The following is a 21,014-nucleotide window of genomic DNA, read 5'->3' on the forward strand; positions in this document are numbered from 1 at the left end:
CGATAGCTTTTAACTTCTGCCAATTCATGGGTCAAAAATCACAAACTGGTGTTGATATATGTGGAGATTATCCTGCTGAACAAATCGTGTAAGCATCATAAACATGTTTTTGCCACACATCTTATTTTCTGCAATATTCCTTTGCTGTTAGTCGAGAGAGCCGTTGTATATATCCTTTATTTAACCAGGCTCGAATTTTGAATTGAGCCGTCCCTTATAGATACTATGTCTTTACGTTAGTGAGCCGGATCATTTGGCTCTGAGCTCACGCGCGTGCTCCACTAATACCCCCCCCCTCATCGCGTCCAAATTGTGCACGTTCCGTGTTGTCCTGTGGCAGGCACCGCCAATGTCAGGGAAACGTTCTTCAATACTCCGAAAAGAATCCCACCAGACTCCTTTGCCCCTCCAACAGAGGGATGTCCTTGTCCTTTTTCCTTTTCGTCATTTCAAGCGATAAAAACTCGATCTTCTCTCGAATTATAAACATTTTCCGGCACCCTCGGCTCGAGTTCAGGCCGTTCCGAGCTGAATAAGGGCGTCAAATGACGGCAAGACGCCCCCCTGGCGAAAACGCTGTGTGACACTATTGCCCATGTTTGTGTTTGTTTCCCAGGTTCCTCCCGGACCAGACGGTGTTCCCCAGTGTGGTGTGGCTGCTGCACTCGGTGCAGGCGCAGGGCGACTGCGCTCCTCCTCGCCTCGTGCTCCGCTCCGCCCTCTACCTGCTGGCAGCGACACAAGACAAGATCCCAAACCTCGATGGGGTAACTCAGATCATCGCTGCACAGAAATCAAAACATATTCTTCTCTGTAACTTCCACATTTTCACAGTAGAGAAAAGCATTATGGTATTTTTTCTAAGTGCTGTATTTAATATATGTGTGTTCTTAAGTACAATTTTGAGGTATTTGTACTCATAGTATTTTCCTTTTTATGCTACCTAATTATTTCTCCTCAACAACATTTTAGAAACAAATATTGTACTTTGTACTCCACTAGGTTATTTGGACATCTTTAGTTCATATAGATATAGATTATCAGCTAATGGTTAAGCAATGTTAATTTTTTATTTCAAGCGTCATACTGTTACACGCTCTGATGTAACAACAGTATGCTATTGGACAACTTAACAAAAATGATTAATATTTAGTACAAAAATATATATCAATTAATAATTAAACCACAGTTTTAACCACAGAGTGCCACAGTCCTAAAACCAGGAAGTAAACTCCTTCCGGTTCCTTCGACAAAAACGCAATGCAATCTCTCCATAGGGTTTTGGAAAATAGCTGGAAATAAGGTCTGTGGTTGAGACACATTTAAGAGACGGATCAGTTTTGTTCAGCCGGATAATATCCACATGTCTATCCTACTTTTATAATTTTCTAATCGTAAATCTAATCGCCAGAAGCAAAACGTTATGCTATAAATGAACTACAGCAGGGTCGCTGCTTCAACGTCACGCCAACTTAAGATCCATATTCAAACATACAGATTCTAAATGGAACAAGTTGAAGCATTTGTTTCAACAGTTTGCAGGAGGCAGGTACTTGCTTTCAAGCAGAACAAACTTAGAGGAGTGTTTACGTGTTCGGCGTAATGACGTACAACTAACTCAACAACTTCTGTAGTCCTATTCAGCCACTTGTTAACAACCATCGTTTTTCAGACACGTAAACTCTTCAAAAATCACCAGTGGGGTCACTGCTGATGGATTCAATGTCGTAGAACAAAACGTGATCCGTCTCTTCAATGTGTCTCAACCACAGACCTTATTTCCAGCTATTTTCCAAAATCCTATGGAGAAATTGCATTGGTTTATTCGAAGGAACCGGAAGCGGTCAAATGCTAACTTACTTCCAGGTTTTAGGACGCGTCACTGTGGCACTCTATAGTGACATATAATTATAGGGTCAGATATTTGGAAGCTGAATATAAAGTCATTAAAATTAGCTCCACCTTTACAAGCTGTGATGAACACATTAATGCACCGATAATCAGAATCCAATCATTTAATATTTATAATTCTAAAATGGGCCATGCATAACGAGTACTTTTACTTTTGGTACTAAAGTATATTAGACTTGAAGTGCAGAACTTTGACTAAAGATCTGAGTACTTCTTCCTCCTCTAACTGTGTTTTATGCTTTTCAGTTATGACCATTTTGTATATTTGCCTTTTTTCAGTATTTTCAACAGTTTTACCTTTTATCTCTTTAAATCTCACCACAACACACACTGACAGCAGAGGCAGGTAGTCCGCCTCGAGGCATATTCAGCAAGATTCAAGCAGTACAACATTAAAGTGTCAAGATTTCCTTAAGATGAAGGAGTTCAAAGTGTTGTTTTTCCTGTTCACAAAGAAAGAACAGCATGCACTGCAGCTGGAGCTCTGGTGGAGGACAGCTTTTATTCATCTTTGGATGCAACAAATAGTATTTCCTCAAAATAATGTTCTTCTGTTTACTTCAAAAAGCATCATATTATATTATTGCACACTTGACTCCACTGGACTCCTTTGTTTACTTCCATATGGGGACATCACTAAGTAACACTCACGCTACTATTGGCTAGCGCTCCAACACATTGCACGTGATAGGCTAAGGGGCGGGACATCTCTAAGCGGTTGATCAATCACAACAGAGCCGGCCAGCTAACCAATCAGAGCAGACTGGGCTCCGGTTTCAGACAGAGGGTGAAAAGAGTTGCTGCAGCACAGGCAGTATGAGACAAATAAAGAGCTTGTTGAACATTAAAGCATGGAGACATTAAGGGTTGCAAAGGGGCGGAACATTTTCGGTAAATTTCCATGGGAAGTTAAGCTGGGGAATTTTGGAAATATTCCATATTGGAAACTTTCCATGGGAATTAATTGGAATTATGGGAACTAACTGGGAATTGAAGGTAATGTAATCGAATTGTGTCATATCCAAGCATAAATATAAACATTTTGTTTTGTCATAAGAAAACATCCATGCAAAATGATACAATTAAAAAAAACCTAACATTTCAACAGATTTATTTGTAAGTAGAACAGAACAAGTTTACATTCTTTTATTGAACAATCATTTGTTTAATTGAAGAACAAAAACATGAATGTTGAGTTAAATATTACTTCTAGAAATCATGTGTGCATGTGATGGAGGAATGCACAGTGCTGTAGGCGGTGTGGTCTCAATAGCCATGCAGTAAGCAGTGTGCTATGTGCATGTGATTGAGGAATGGCATGGATATTCAAGTGTACTTGAATGGCTACTGTTTGTTGTTTGTCAAGATTATGCTAAAATATTCTTTCCCCAACTATATTTAAGTTCCCTATGAAGAGCCAACCTTCAACTTTGAAAATTCCCGTTTATTCCCGTTAATTCCCATGGAAAGTTTCCATCTTTGAAAAGTCCCAGAATTTTGCAGCCCTAGAGATCACGGTAGAGGCATAATATATGAATATGAAGCTGGTAGCTCCATATATGACAATTTGATTGTTTTCAAAACTATTTACCTTGTTTGTGTGCTTATCACAAGTAAAGTATGTTTCAATATTTTTTACCAACACCGAAGGCTCCTTTGAGCTGCATCAGCAAGGCGCTCTCCTCCCAAAGCTTCTCCTCCCTCTACATCCACCACCCTGCTCTCCTCCACTTCATCTATCGATATCCCGATCTAGTGGAGAAATTCGGGTCGCTGGTCCTGGAGCTTTGGTTGACCAAGCAGACTCAGCACACAGATGCAGAGCAGAGCATGGTAAGGGGGGCAAATAGTTTCACTTCTTTCAAGTATTCATCAATAAATAATTGTAGTGCTTTGATTAAAAACACATCAACAAGTTTCACTAATTATTTCACTAACAGTAAGTGTTAGAAATGCACTAAAGTTTTTTTTAAATCATTGTCTTTAACTTCTCGCAAATTAATTGTAATGAAAAGCTGGTCGGCTTTTATTTCTTGGTACAGGAGACAGGAGAGCAGAGAGAAAGCGGTGCGGAGGAGGATAAGGAGCCGGACACAGAAACACGGGAGCTGCTGACTCTGATAGAGAAACACCCAGCTGTCCTGCTGACCCTCCTGGTGAGAATTAAAGACCCCAAACAAGAAGCTGCATTTTAATTGGCTATAATTGACACGAAGGACTCACAAGAACTCAGATGCACGATTCGTTCTTGACTTCAAAAATATATTTTATTATACAAAAGACTTCTCAAAGTAAAAGGTTTCTAGGATCAACTAGGATTCTCAAAAGTTCTCTAGGTTCGACTAGGTTGCTCAATAGTTCACGAGGGAGTACAGACATGGACTTGGTGTTGAGACAAGACGAACCGACAAAAGGCAAAAGGAGAGAAGGGCTATATATACACACAACAGGTAATGGGGCACAGGTGAAAACAATCATGATCAGGAGACCACAATCAAGCTGGCAGGTGACACGCAAAGACAGGAAGTGTAGACACCTGAAAAGAGAGGGTAGAGTCAATACCAAAATAAAATGCAAGGTCACAAGAATAAACACAAAACAATAAACTAAAAGAACTCTAACGCTGAAACCTTACAATAATAAAGTGAAGATGCTTTTAAATGCTGCCTGGTTTTATGTAGTGTTTCACACCCAGTTAGGACTAGCCAGGAGCAGTAAAACAGGGGGTCCGCGGGGTCTTAAAAAGTATTAAAAGTTGATAAATCAATTTAGCGAAAATGAAGGCTATCAAAAAGTATTAAAGGGCATTTTCCAAGGTATTACATTTTGTAGCTTGTTTTCAATAAGTATATAAATTGTCCAAAGAGGTTGTATTCTACAGTCTGCCTGAATGTAATCATTGCGTAGGTGTGTAGTGTGATTCTGTGTAGTTTATTTATGGCATCCTGTTGAGTTTGACGTCATCTGAACAGGACATCGCACGCTCACTGCTTGATAGCGCGCGAAGGTCCGTTTACGCCGGTTGTTAAACAACATCGTTATGGGAAATGCAAGTCTGCGTCCAAATGGTTGGAAGATAAGGAGGAAGGACAATCAATACTGTATATCAGGGGTCGGCAACAGGCGGACCGCGGTCCGGATCCGGACCCAGACGCCGACCTATACGGACCCGGAGCTATAATCAATACATTAATAGGGGATTTTTCGGCGCCTCCCGCTTTTTTAACGCTGATTTGGGTGACTTGTGTAATTCGTGGAGAACCGAAGAGTTTTCGTTTTGGGGGTGGGGAGTCAGTCCGACTGACGGACAACTTCTCACTTCAAAAAAGAAGAAGAAATCTAGACCGCAAAAATAATTAAACAAGCGAGTGCCTGTTTTTCCTAGCCAAGGACAGGTTCCTTGAACACAACACGAGCGTAACGTGTCATCACGTGGTATATGTCTCGTCTGAAAGGAGTGCTGACAGAGAGCACCGGAACGCTGCTCCGGCACTTCAAATATTGCAGTACCCATAAGGAGCCGTACACATGCCGCAGTGGTTGCGTGGCTGTGTCTTTAGTTGTAAGCACAGTGGCGATCTGTTGTTATTAGCATCTGGTTAGCTAGCTATGCTAACGAATTTAAAGAGCTTTTCTACAACCAGGTGGAAGAGAGCTCTCTCCTGAGAGGCTCAAATAACCTCAGCTCAGTGAGGTTAAGGCACATCTTGATATGATCATTATAGTTATTAATGAGACTAAATGGAAAAACAGGTATAAAATACTATATGACAGTAACAAAAAAGTTGTTAAAAACAAGTTTAAAAGGGGAGTGATTTGTAAAATATCCAAAAAGAAAAATCGGCTTACAGTTCTGTTTCATATGGGTGTTGAAAGATGTATCCATAGATCTCTTCATGTTGCTCTCAAAGTGTACCAGATTGATGCTTTTAACTTCAATATTTAAAAAAAAATCTTCCCGGGGGAGCATGCCCCCGGACCCCCCTAGAGGAGGTTAGGTCCCCCCCACTTAAATCATGTTCACATTGATAGGATACTAAATACATTTGCACACATCTTGTGTCCATATCTTTCTGTTTTGGTGGTCATGCCACACCGTGCATGCATGCGCGAGTCATGGTAAGATATCTGGATTAAGAGGTTGCTTTTTCTTTGCACAGCATGAAAGAAAGGCGAAATGAATGGGCTGTGATTTTAGTTTTTTTAAGCAGAGGTTGAGTTCAATCATTTGTACGACCCTCGGAGGATGTTGTAAAAATTGAAAGGAAAAAAGGTCCCCACCCCTGCTGTAAATAATAATAAAAACCCTTGATTTATAACTTAACATCTCTGTTTCCTATTGATCTGAGTATATTATAAAGAACAGTTATAGCACAGGCCTTTGTCAGATGGTATATTACGCTGTTTTTTTCCTGCTTCGAATAGTTCTCTCTTTTTTCACCATACCTGTGTTTGCATCACTGTAACCAATGAGCACCTGCATGTGTATGAGAATGGCCCTGACACAATTTCAGCCCAGATTTAAACTCCTGGCAGGACAAGCTCCAGCTCAATTCTCACACTGAATTTAAAAAAAGTGAGTGAGGGACTGCAATATAAGAGGGAAAGAAAGAGATAAGTCATGATGTGAAACGTTTAACAAAGAAAAAGGGAAACTCAAGCTGCTGCTACACTTTATTTTATTTATCTAAAATTAAGCACTTTTAAGATGCACATATTTTCAAAAGCAATTTTATTTATTTTCTCTATTTTATTTTGAAATGCAGCCCGAGAGGAACATTACACATATCCACAGTATTTACTGTATATCTGTAGAGTTCAATGTTAATTGACAATAAATATTGTTGTTTTTGAATTGTACTTTCTTTATTTGATTGGCAGTCAGTTGTTGATTACATGCAGACGTTGATAAAGCTGTAGCTACTTCAATATATATCACACTAATTCATAAAGCAACTTAGACATTTTGATGTTCCGGACCTTTGCATGGGGAGATTTCCTCGAACTGGACCTCGTTGAATTTTAATTGAATACCCCTGCTGTATATAGTCAATGTGAGGTGAAGTGTGTCGCCAAGGTAACCGGTTAAAACTCCAAGTCGCGATGAGGTCTTAAAATGTATGGAAATGGTCTTAAAAAAGGTCTTAAAAGGTCTTACATTTGACTTCAGGATTCCTGCATATACCCTGTTCAAAGACTTGGTGTTATAGTTTGTGCTAGGATTGGGCAATTGTTCCTATTTTCATATTGTCGAATATGTGGGAATGGGGAAATTAAGAAGTAAAATGCCAGCATGGATGACAAAATAACTGTCAAAGAAAAAATATCCAGTTAAATGAATAAGCATTTAGAAAACAGAGTGATGATTTTATCCATGCCTCCCTTCAGAAAAGGATTACTTGGTGCTACAATGATATCATCTTGTAATATAAAGAAGGAGAAAAAATACATCATAAATCCACAAAGAGAAATTCAGTTTTCATTCTGTTGCGAGACAATTGAAATATAATACAAGAAATACATAGAATGCTTCTCTATTCTCTAATTCCCCTCCTCGACTCCTATCCTCGTGTCTTAGTCCCCGCCCACAGGAGATGCGAGCGGAGGAGTCGAGGAGGGGAGCCGAGGAGAGAGGAGGGGAAGCAGCAGGCGGTTAGAGAAATGAGAACTCCTCTCCTCTGAGCGGTCATTTTAAAGAGACATCCATTAATGATGACAGGAGGCACAGCAGCCCTCTGTCTGATGGACAGATGTGTTCATGACTTATATATTTACTTTTAATTCATTCACAGTGCGGTATAATGAGACAATAACAGGCTACAGATGCGGACATATACACACACATATTTCTATAAATATATACAATTTCAGAATCGAACAAGTATGAGAGCACTCTCATAACGTCACACAATCAGAGACTGGATATACAGTGGGGCAAAAAAGTATTTAGTCAGCCACCAATTGTGCAAGTTCTCTCACTTAAAAAGATGAGAGAGGCCTGTAATTGTCATCCTAGGTATACCTCAACTATGAGAGACAAAATGAGATCCAAAAAATCACATTGTCTGATTTTTAAAGAATTTATTTGCAAATTATGGTGGAAAATAAGTATTTGGTCAATAACAAAAGTTCATCTCAATACTTTGTTATATACCCTTTGTTGGCAATGACAGAGGTCAAACGTTTTCTGTAAGTCTTCACAAGGTTTTCACACACTGTTGCTGGTATTTTGGCCCATTCCTCCATGCAGATCTCCTCTAGAGCAGTGATGTTTTGGGGCTGTCGCTGGGCAACACGGACTTTCAACTCCCTCCAAAGATTTTCTATGGGGTTGAGATCTGGAGACTGGCTAGGCCACTCCAGGACCTTGAAATGCTTCTTACGAAGCCACTCCTTCGTTGCCCGGGCGGTGTGTTTGGGATCATTATCATGCTGAAAGACCCAGCCACGTTTCATCTTCAATGCTCTTGCTGATGGAAGGAGGTTGTCACTCAAAATCTCACGATACATGGCCCCATTCATTCTTTCCTTTACACGGATCAGTCGTCCTGGTCCCTTTGCAGAAAAACAGCCCCAAAGCATGATGTTTCCACCCCCATGTTTCACAGTAGGTATGGTGTTCTTTGGATGCAACTTAGCATTCTTTCTCCTCCAAACACGTCTAGTTGAGTTTTTACCAAAAAGTTCTATTTTGGTTTCATCTGACCATATGACATTCTCCCAACCCTCTTCTGGATCATCTAAATCAGAGGTGCCCAGTACGTCGACCGGTCGACCGCGGGGGCAATGCTGGTAGATGGCGAGTCATTCATAAAAAAAAAAAATCCAGCTCCGTTAAAATAGACAAAACAGGTTTTGATTCCTCCTCCCTTGGCCTCCCTGCCACTTAATTCAGGAGTTTACTTGATTGACAGAAAAAGCGACCTCTCGCTTTCCAGTCTGTTAACCCAGAATGCAAAGCGATACAAAATCAGTCAAGTGCCGGGAAAACTCAAATTAAGTTAAAGAGACAAACAAGAGACAAACAACAAAATGAGTGCGGGACCAAGCAAAAAGCTAAAGACAAACCACTTCCACCCAGTATGGGAGGAAGAATATTTGTTTGTGATGTCACATTCAAAGGTTATTTGCCTTATTTGTAAAGCAAGCGTTGCTCTGCCAAAGAAAGGTAACGTGGAGAGGCATTATCGAAGTGTTCACAAGGCATGACAGCGACTTCCCTCCGAGTAGCGAGTTGAGAAAGAGAAAGAGAAAGGTCATGTGTTATTGCTACACAAACATTATCTTGCAGTCTTAGTGTCGCCAACTCGTTTCTAATATGCAAAAAGACAAAAAAAATGCGTTTCCAATCGAGACGAGATCTCTTTCTCTCCCCCGTCTGTGTGCGAAGGGGCGGGGCAGTTTACACACACGCGGCTGCTACATGCAGCAGCACACGGCGGGGATGGCGGAGAGAAGCGCTCCAAGGTGTGGTTAAATGTTACCCGTCTTGAGGTGGACAATTCTCGTTGCCAAGAGTGTTTATCATGTAAGGGCGGTAACACGAGCAATTTGTCTAAACATTTATCAAAAGTGCTCCACATTCAGACGGAGGAATGAAACCGGGTTCCACTGTCTTTCTAGTAGCTCTGTAGCCCCCCCCATCCACGAGTAACGTTTCCACGTCAGGTGTTATGTGTGCTAGCAGCAACACACGCAGTTAACTCAATTATACAAACATGGGTTAATGATTAGAGGAAACTGAGTTATTTAGTTTGTTAAAGTTTCAGCTAGTCTGTTTACAGTTCTGTCATCAGATTATTTAATACGATTTGTTAAAACATGTTGTTTCTTTTGATGTAAAATATTATTTATTTAATTTAAATAAAAAGCAATGTTAATTTTGTTCACAATTTGTTAAGTTAATTTAATAATATATGTATTTTTGAATCAAGTATTCATCTTTATTGTCTTCATTGTTAGTTTCCACATGCCTAAAACAACCTCAAGCTAAATCTAAAAGTTGATGGCTAAATAAGAGCGTTTGAGAAATGGTGCAAGGCATACGTACAGTAATAGTCTGAATAGTCGATTAATCGTTTCATTAATCGATAGATTAATGGATTATCAAATGAGTCGTTTGTTGCAGCCCTATTGTAGTTATCATGTATAAATACAAACGTGTAATTCAGCAACCCTTGCAATTTGGGATTTTATTTTTGGTTGGTAGACCTCGGTGAGCTGGTCATTTCAAAAGTAGCTCACCAGCCAAAAAAGTGTGGACACCCCTGATCTAAATGCTCTCTAGCAAACTTCAGACGGGCCTGGACATGTACTGGCTTAAGCAGGGGGACACGTCTGGCACTGCAGGATTTGAGTCCCTGGCGGCGTAGTGTGTTACTGATGGTAGCCTTTGTTACTTTGGTCCCAGCTCTCTGCAGGTCATTGACTAGGTCCCCCCGTGTGGTTCTGGGATATTTGCTCACCGTTCTTGTGATCACTTTGACCCCACAGGGTGAGATCTTGCGTGGAGCCCCAGATCGAGGGAGATTATCAGTGGTCTTGTATGTCTTCCATTTTCTAATAATTGCTCCCACAGTTGATTTCTTCACACCAAGCTGCTTACCTATTGCAGATTCAGTCTTCCCAGCCTGGTGCAGGTCTACCATTTTGTTTCTGGTGTCCTTTGACAGCTCTTTGGTCTTGGCCATAGTGGAGTTTGGAGTGTGACTGTTTGAGGTTGTGGACAGGTGTCTTTTATACTGATAACGGGTTCAAACAGGTGCCATTAATACAGTTAACAAGTGGAGGACAGAGGAGGCTCTTAAAGAAGAAGTTACAGGTCTGTGAGAGCCAGACATCTTGTTTGTTTGTAGGTGACCAAATACTTATTTTACCGAGGAATTTACCAATTAATTCATTAAAAATCCTACAATGTGATTTCCTGGATTCTTTCCCCCCATTCTGTCTCTCATAGTTGAAGTGTACCTGGGATGAAAATTACAGGCCTCTCTCATCTTTTTAAGTGGGAGAACTTGCACAATTGGTGGCTGACTAAATACTTTTTTGCCCCACTGTATCTCCCCTCGGTCCTCGATGTGCATTTGGAGAAATTAGATGTCCTTCAACATGGCGCGCTGAAATCCATTTCCGGGTCACTACCGGAGGAGTCGAGGAGGGGAAATTAGAGAATTGAGAAGCCTTCATAGTGTCTCAAAAAGAGAGGTGGCAGCCATAGTTCATCCCAGTCTAAGTCGTATAGAAAAAGGTTTACAACTCTTATGGAGAGCAGGCATAAGAATAATATAAGGAAAACCAAATTGTAATTAAGGATTTAAATGAAATCGTCACTTGTGTTAATTGACAAAGCTCAGCGACAGGCATGCCACTCCACATGAAAACATCTCTTAATGCAAAGTAGGGAGCAGATGGTTATTAGATAAGATTATTTTTAGACCACATCGTAGTTCTGATAGTAAGGGTTCTGATAGTACCCTTAGATGTCAGAAAACCAATCGTCTTTTCTGATCACAAATCGTTGTATTGCGTTTCGACAATGCATAACCAGTGTTTGTCTTTTAGAAATGGAAAACAAAATATATGCATACAAATGAGACAGTGGTCTGTACTGATTGAATGTAAAAAGAGACACAATTAATTACAGAGAACACACACAAACAATAGCAACGACTAAAGTAATCCCATACATTCACTGCCGGTGACCAATCATATTTTCAATCATTGAAGTACAATTAAATACCAATTACATCAAGCTAGTTTATAGAAAACACAAATATATTAAGCAGCATGTTATTTATGTTTACCTGGATTCATTCCCTTAGTTATTTTGACTGTTAATATAATATAATAGAATCCTTTATTGTCATTATACAGGTACAATGAGATGAGTAGAGCTACTCCTTTCTTTAAGGTGTCATCAGAAATACAAAAAACAAACAAACAAGAGATGTACAACATCCCGGAGAAGACAACATACAAACAACAAGCATTCATACTTCAATATGCAGATACAGTTAAAGTGCAGGAATATATCAGTTAAGGAAAATAAATATGTTTGAATGTGTATACAAATATATACATAGAAGATATTATTACTACACAAACCCTTCCTAAATGTGTCTGACTGTGTGTCTTACAGGACATGGTCTGCAGCAGAGAGCCCCCCCTGGCAGGCAGAGCTCTGGGAGTGCTGGAAGTCCTTCTGCGAGCTCAGAGAGACTTTGAGTCTGACTTGTGTTTCAGTCTGAGGCCGGCCGTGCTGCAGGCGCTGCAGAGACACAGTGTGGAGAGCATGGGAAATGGACTCAGCCAGGGACACGCTGCACAGGGTGAGAGAGACACACAGGGAGAGAGAGACACACAGGATGATAGAGACACACAAGGTGATAGAGACACAGGGAGAGAGACACACACACACACACACACACACATACACAGGTAGAGAGAGACACACACAGGGAGAGAGAGACACACACAGGGAGAGAGAGACACACACACAGGGAGAGAGTTATACAAACACCTGTTGCATTCCAAGAGAAGAAATATCTTAAGGGAGAAATCTGTGCACGGTTAAAAGCAAGTTTACCGTAATGGATAATACAAGAAAGTCAAAGTCAACTTTATTGTCAATCTTTCAGTTTGTGTGTACAGACAGAGAGATCGAAATACCGTTTCCCACAATCCCGAATACAAAAAAGACAAATATGTATAGAGAGGCGAAGTCCCGCCCATCTACTTCCGACCCATGTGACCTTATTTCGGAAAAATTATGTATTGAAGTCAATGGGGAGAGAAAACGTATATTTCGATCCCGTTTGAATTGTGCCACAAATTGTTTGTCAATCTGAAAAAATTATTTCCATGTAAAAAAAGTCACAGTTTGTCGTAAAACTGTAGAAATACAAGACTAAGAAAAATACGCAACTAGAAAGACTACAAATCCCAGAATCCCGGTCCCGCATGCTGGCTCTTACGGAACCGACAACTCCCCTTGTGTGTATGTACAGCTCTCAACATATATTGAAAAAAACTGACATTGCGATTTTTTTTCCCCTGCGATATATATTGCGTTTTTTTTAACTATATTTAGCCGGATGAAGGTATTGTCCTCCTGTGCCTCGCTCATTTTTTACCGGTGTTTTGATGGTCTGCAAACTAGCGGGGCGGGGCCTGCTGTGATCTGATCAAGAATGATTGTGATTGATGGTTTGCTGTGCATGCAGAGCCTGCATGTCAATCACTCAAGTACCCCTGACATGAGAGCCGCGCAAGTTTTCCTTTTGTAGCAAGCAGCTAAATAATTGTAACATGACGTGTTTGAGTTAATGTACCTACTTAAGCACTGAGCCTGTTTTTCAGGTCTCAGGCTCAAAATGACCTTCCCAGAACAAATGACCATATCTTCCCTTCTAAAAAGGGTTAAATGAATAATCTGTTTCTCAAAGTAATGATAAACCTGTGAGTTGGATGTAGAAAAGTCAGAATCAATATAGATGTTTTTTATTTTAAAGAAAATTCAGATTGAACATAGTAAAAAACTAAATTATAGTGTCTGTCCAAAAATTCTTTTTTACTTATAGTGAAAACTACCCTTGGATGATGGTAAGGTAGACTAAAAGCTTTAGGAATACAAAGTATAACATATAATAAGTACCCTGTATCAAGATTGATGCAAAACAAGTGACATTTGACCTTTTTAGAGAGATTTAGCACACAAAAAACACTTCTGGGGTCATTTGGGTGGATTTTCCATATCTCTGGCCCCCCTTGGTCGATTTTGACGAATGAAATCTCTTTATAACCGCTAGAGCCAATGGAATCGAGGGGAAGTTCTACACACACCAACACATGAACAAATAAGGAGTGAGAGTGACGCGTAGCCAAAACCGGAAGCTGCATACACTCTGTTGGCTACCATTAGCAGCTAACTTTTTTGCTCCGATTTTACATAAAAATTGAATTCCATCCATCCATCCATCTTCTCCCGCTTATCCGTGGTCGGGTCGCGGGGGTAGCAATTCCAGCAGAGAGCCCCAAACTTTCTTTTCCCTGGCGACATCAACCAGCTCTGACTGGGGGATCCCAAGGCGCTCCCAGGCCAGCGAAGAGATATAATCCCTCCACCTGGTCCTAGGTCTACCCCTTGGTCTCTTCCCAGCTGGACGTGCCTGGAACACCTCCCTAGGGAGGCGCCCAGGTGGCATCCTAACTAGGTGCCCGAACCACCTCAACTGGCTCCTTTCGACGCGAAGGAGGAGCGGCTCAACTCCGAGTCCCTCCCTGATGACCGAACTTCTCACCTTATCCCTAAGGGAGACACCAGCCACCCTGCGGAGAAAACCCATCTCGGCCGCTTGTATCCGCTCTATAAAAATTGAATTTTGGATTATAAACAATTGCTTCAAAGCCACAGATACATTATTAACCTATGGATCAACTGATTCAGCCGCGTTTTTTCTCGTTTTAATGCCATTGAACACGTCTTTTGATCAGATTGACAGCTACGGTGAGACCCGTAAAAGCTCCGTAAAGGTACGTGTTGTGATGTCTGTTTGCTTCCCCTGTCGCGAGATCGGATCGCTTAGTGATGATACTATACTTAAATAATCTGGAGTCTCAGCTTTAATCGGATATATTGTATGTGCAGTTTCGATAAGTAATAAGGGTATCTTTATTTTGAATTCTGTGCTAAAGTGTGTTAGCATTTTAAAAAAAAGAATAAAACCGCACGTCCCTGCGGTGTGAATATCGCGCATATCGCGGTTATCGCCATGACACGATATATCGTTCAGCCCTACTATATACCTATATTTACACAATCAAAACATGATTATTGCAGTGTTATAATTATGTTGAAACAAAGCGTTATTACAATAACTTCAATTCAAATCTACTTCTCTGTTCAATACTATTTATTTTAAAACTGCACTGCTTTTCCACTTTAAGTTCAAATAAAGTGCACATATTTTCCTTTTCCTAGTCATATAATAATAATAAAATGATAATTATGCACCAACAGACCACCTTTAAAACACAGAGAATACAATTAACCTAAAAAAAGCAAATTATATTATAAAACACATAGTAAACAAATAGAAAGTCATTCAACATAAATACAATTGAATAAAAGCATTTATCAAAAAGTTAGTTTTTAAAAGCAATTCCTTTGCATAATTTTTTTTCAGATTTGTTGGTGTTTTTATTTCTTTTAAACATTTCTTTTTAGTTTTTAAAATAGGATATACAATATTTTGCTGCTTTTTACGACTAGATTCCTCTTACTGTGTTAATGTCTGCCCCATTATACACCCAACTAAACTTCTTGTATGTGTAAACCTACAGATGAAGCACTCCAGATCAGACTCAGATGGGTGTGTCCCAGTCAAAAGCCCAGCGAATGCCAGTGGCTGGGGGTGTTGCCAAATTGCTAGAGGGCGTTGCCCAATTTCCCCATTTGTTCAATTACAGGATTTAACCATAAGATGGCGCTTCATTCACAAAATACACAAAGACAACTGGGTGTTGATGAACTTAGTCTGTTTGCAATGTTTGCAGCTCTGCAGTTGTGTTTGCTGAATACTGTAGCATTTAATCACTTATTTGTTACTGTATGGTTTTCACAAGCTACTATAATGAAAAAACATCAATATTTTAGATCAAATAAAGTATATAGTTTGCTTTATGCAGTATATTTCTTGTAATATTGTTGGGGTGTTTTTACACAGTACAGTAGATTGAAGTAAATCAACTTATACATTAAGATAAGATAAGATGGACCTTTATTAATCCCGTGGGGAAATTCAGTAGTTGAAACAGCAACAGGGTGAGAGTGAAAAACAGGACAGCACAGATTCACACAGATTAATACAATCAAAAATAAGATGAGCTATACAAATAATAATAATAATGAGAAACTATGAAATAAGAAATGAATAAAACTAAAATGTAATTATCATATCATATATTATAATGTATTGTATTATTAAGTAATATCATACATTAGCCCCATTATAGCAGATGCCACATTGAATGGATGAACACATTTATGCATCAATAATTACAACAGAGTATTTCTAAATACAAGTTGTAAAAATATTTATATGTATTTAATATTAACCCTTTGGAGTCAACCGTCACGCCGGCGTGATCAGATCACATGACCTGTTCAAGCCGGTGCCGCATAAAAACAACAGTCCGGACAACATTGCCGTGTGTTTCTGTCGAAAGTACTGGCTTGAAACTATATCCCAGTCTTTGTTTCATGCAAAAAGACCCAGTAAACACGGAGATACGATGATATAAAGTTAATACATTTCAAAAGTATGAAAAATGGAAGCACATATTTTAATATCCTCGCCGTATTTGATCATTTTACGAAACGGAAAATACTGGAAACTGTAGATTCTGCTCAACAGGATGTATATGTGTATTTCTGTCGAAAGTACTGGCTTGAAACTATATGCCAGTCTTTGTTTCATGCAAAAAGACCCAATAAACACGGACATACGATGATATAAAGTTAATACAGATATATTTCAGAAGTATGAATAATGGAAGCACATATTTTAATATCTTCGCCGTATTTGATCATTTTACGAAACGGAAAATACTGGAAACTGTAGATTCTGCTCAACAGGATGTATATGTGTATTTATGTCGAAAGTACTGGCTTGAAACTATATGCCAGTCTTTGTTTCATGCAAAAAGACCCAATAAACACGGACCCTTGGGAGAATTCCTCCACACATTCCGATGGCCAATTCGTTTTAAACAAAGAGTTCGCAACACAGGACAGCTAGGCAACATGGGGGGTGGGGGCTGGTGAACGGTCTGGTCAATGTTTGTAAACACAATCCCCAGGATGTGTCCTAATCAGGAGCCGGGTAAATGAGAGACTGAAGAGCCCCCGAAAAACAGATCCCGAAATAGCTCGTCCTGGTTTCCGCAGCAGATAGGCCTACAGTATGGTGTCTGTTATGTCAGTTATTTTAAATAAAACGTTGAAAACTGAACTTGAAAATAGTTTCCTCTTTTTATTTTATTTATCATTTTCGGGACGGGGAGACGTGTGTGATTAAAAATTAATTTGCAGAAATGTAAAGTGATCTAACTAAGTTCTATTCATATTCTTGACAGAAAGAGCAGTGTAAATTGGCCATATGCATTTGAAAAGCAATATAAATCACACAGTTATTATACAATAGGCTATAAAAGCACCATCGATAACCATTACCTTTATCCAATTCAAACTTTGGACGGAAGGTGTACATCAGGAGTGGCCAACCCGCGGCTCTCGAGCCGCATGCGGCTCTTTGCCCAGTCTCATGCGGCTCCTCAGTTCATATCGAATTTTAATTGTGTTTTTTTTTTTTTTTTGCGCATATGTATCCCAGTTCACAAAGGGTTAACAACACACAAGTTCCAGCCCAATCGTTACACAGAGTTTTTAACAAAGAAGTGCTTTAGCCAATCAAAATGCAGATCCTGCAATACTGGAGGCGGGCTTTACTGCACTCGCGATGTGACAGTGAAGGGAGAGATCTGCTTCCGATTGGCAGAAATATAACTCGGATAAAACCGTAATAACTCAATATAATGTTGTCAAATCAAAACGGTAACAATTTGCAGTTGTATATGTGTATGTGAGAAGGCCTGCTCCCGGAAAGCTGGCTACTGGCACAGAAGGGCTCCCGAATTTGGTGATTCGCGGTAAAGAAATAAACAAGAGAGAAAGTGCATCTCTGTCAGCAGAGCTTCTGTCAGTCAGAGGGTTAGGTAAAAGTTGAGATGTCATGTGAGGAGAATGAACAAAAATACACTTTATTTATTTTCATTTATTTTTAAATAACTCATGAATCTGTGTGTGAGATACAGACAGGGAGAAAAAAGTCGCAAAGATCGCAAATGTGCCCTTTCATGCATTTGAGCCCCTTCCACATCCTCTGCACATTTCAAGAAGCAACATGCATAGTAAGATAAATGTTTTTAACTGAGAGTTTGTGTGTGAGACACAATATTAATGGTTGACTATAACTGGCCTCTGGTCTTAATACTGGTAGGAGAGGTTTAAGTCCATTTCTGTCAATATCATGGACTGTGACATTTATAGGAAATCTGGCTGAGCGGAGGTATGTGTTTCTGTATGTGAGTGTGTGTGTCAATTATTGTTCATTTTTAGATTTTCATTTTGTATGTGTGAGAGATAGAGAGGGGCACATAGAGGAAGAGAGTGAGGGAGCACACAGAAAGGCTGAGAGCAAAAGAGAGAAGGAGAGAGAGGTCGGGGGACATACACCCAGCATGTGTGCCTGTGTGTACTGTATGATGTGGCTCTTTGCAGTAACACAGGACAATTATTGGCTCTTTACCTCTGATTGGTTGGCCACCCCTGGTGTACATGGTTGGGCTATACTGTAGGCCCAGGGGTGGCGGGTGCTGTAGGCTAGGGAAGGCTAAGCCTTCCCAAATATTTGTGTAACTGCATCCTGGTAAAATAAAAATATAATGTCTTTGACATTAGCGCTGCTAGCCACCTGTGCCCTGTACCACGAAGCCAGTTCAACAGACCCTGGATATGTTTGAGTTATCTTAACTAACCCTAACAAACGCGATCTCGCTAAACGGTCCTACGGCGCTGGTTATCAACTCGGTAAATCAAGCCAGGGTTTCTCTCCAGCTGAGAACGCGTTCACGTGAAAGGGGCGGGGTTAGCTACATTTGACCAATCACAAACAGGGACAAGTGTACTGACAGCGCAACATCATACTTCATTAATGAAAAGTAAACTAATATTAGACAAATATGAACTTTAAACATCCATGATGACTTAAACATATAATCCAGGATACAAGCCACATAGTTGCACCTGCAAGGAGAATACAGAACAACTCGTTAAAAAATAAACTACCGAGTGTTTGAAAGCGTACAACAGTTTTATGATACTGCCCCATCTAAAACACGAGGGGATCTGACTTTATTACATTTGAGTTGAGTGTTTCGTCAACTTAATGTGTTGCTTAAAATAATACGTCTGCATACAGTATATGTGACAATGTAACTAAGTGTTGCACGGCCAGATACGGCTCGAGAAGCTGACTCAGATAAGGAAATATTGTGATATCGATGTGAGATCGATGATCTGATTGATGATGTCAGTGTGATATGAATGATAAGTGCGACACGTCGGCGTCTTCACTGCATACGGCAGTTTAAACTGCATTTCCTTTTTCCTGTAATATGACTTGATAGATTTAAACTCCACACACTGAGCTCTGATTGGTCAGCAGGCGGTGCTTTCACTGAGTTGATCTCTTTTCTATAGACGCCGGAGGCGGGCAGCGTAAGATGAAAAAAAAAGTTATTTAGCCTTCCCAAACCTGAGCCTCACGCGCCGCCTATGTGTAGGCCTACTGTATACATACAAAGGCCATTCAAGCTAGAGTTCTTCTGGAAATGCTCACATCAGGCACCTTCAAGTTAAACAATACTAAACAATTAACACAGTAGGCCTAAATTATGTGGATTAAACCACATTTATTTAGTTAAAAATAAACGAAATATGATTTAGTTTGAATGATTAAATGTCATCAGGCACCTTCAAGTTAAACAATCAGGTGCACACTTTAATGTGCCGCCACCTCCGGACTCGGCTTGACTCGGTTTAAAGAATGCACAAATGTGTTTAATCGTTTATGTCAGATATGTACTAAGTAGCCTAAATGCATTTGTTCCTGCTCAAGATTAGATTCAACTTTATTGTTATTGCACATATTGCAGGTACTGAGACAACGAAATGCAGTTTAGCTTCTAACCAGGTGCAACAAGCAGCGAAAAGTAATGTGCACAATACTACAGTAAACAATTAACACAGTAAATTATGTGGATTAAACCACATTTATTTAGTTAAAAATAAACGAAATATGATTTTGTATGAATGATTAAATGTAGGGTGAATTGCCCTAATGTGGGACATTTTTGCATTTCAGACTTCGGGAATATATTGCGATATGAAGCCGATACAATAAATCAAAATCCAGTACCATTCCGAAATCCCCAGTAATATTAGACACTAATAATACAGTAAACTATTAACACTGTACATATTATTGTTTGCCCGTGGGATTAGGATGATCGGTAGTGAGACCCGTGCTGCATTTCCCTCCGGTCGGATGTGATATAAAAACAAAGCGATTATTTTTGTTGTTGTAAACTCACGTGGATTAAATTTAGTGCATTAATTTCAACTCGCGAACATATGATACATTAAATGATCGTGAGGATGAGGATTGAAAATCGTTTGTTTGAGCCTGGATGCATTTCCTGATCTAAAAACATAGCGATGGTTTTGTACTTACGCCAACGTGAATTAAACATTATTTTGTTAAATAAAAACATGGGGATGTTTAGTAAGTGATTACATGTCTCTTATTTAGCACAGAATATGATCCTATCTGTGACATATGGATCTTAACAAATATCCGCTATATCAGATACCTGTAGATCAGCTGTTTATTTCACATGGGTTCCAGTGTGGCAGCTTTTTAATCACGGCTCCCCCTGGTGGATCCATGATCCATTGCAACTGGTTTAATTATAATTAAATGTATTTATCAAGGGGGCATTTCAAGTCCTGCGGGGGGGTTTTCCTTTTCATTAGGGGCCCACCCCGTGCCGATCACGGACCCGCACGGGTAGGCGTCTGAAATGGAGCGCTCCATCTGTACTTGGTAATAAACCTCATTCTGATTCCGATAATGAATTTTAAAGTCAGTGTGGTAATGTTTTTATCAGGAACGCGTCACGGAGCGATGAGGAGAATTGGAACGCTTTTGATTTATTAGCAATTTATAGGCAATGCAGAGAAGAAGCACACAGCGTAAAACAGACCTGACCATTTCATGCACCTGCAGCGCAGTGATGGGCTCTCTCGTTTGAAATTAATGTGCATAATCACGGAGTTGTGAATATATTATGTGAGGTACCAACTTCCAAACGCACTGGGAATCATCACACCTTCACCACACACACACACACACTATTACACTTTACGAGCTGACATCCTCATGGGCCATAAAACTGTCAAATGTTGTTCGTCTTTTGAAAGC

The 21,014-nt window shown here is 39.9% G+C and overlaps 1 protein-coding gene across 1 annotated transcript in view; it reads left to right on the forward strand.

Moving 5' to 3' along the window:
• LOC117537156 (meiosis inhibitor protein 1-like) overlaps positions 1-21,014 on the forward strand; it is a 57,019-nt gene that overhangs the window by 17,942 nt on the left and 18,063 nt on the right. Inside the window, exons 5-8 of the mRNA XM_034202296.1 lie at positions 617-767; positions 3,562-3,744; positions 3,954-4,067; positions 12,050-12,239. Of these exons, the coding sequence (XP_034058187.1) occupies positions 617-767; positions 3,562-3,744; positions 3,954-4,067; positions 12,050-12,239 (638 nt within the window). The remainder of the gene's footprint in view (positions 1-616; positions 768-3,561; positions 3,745-3,953; positions 4,068-12,049; positions 12,240-21,014) is intronic.

This window comes from Gymnodraco acuticeps, unplaced genomic scaffold (genome assembly GCF_902827175.1).
Source record: "Gymnodraco acuticeps unplaced genomic scaffold, fGymAcu1.1, whole genome shotgun sequence".
In the NCBI taxonomy this organism is placed as follows: Eukaryota; Metazoa; Chordata; class Actinopteri; order Perciformes; family Bathydraconidae; genus Gymnodraco; species Gymnodraco acuticeps.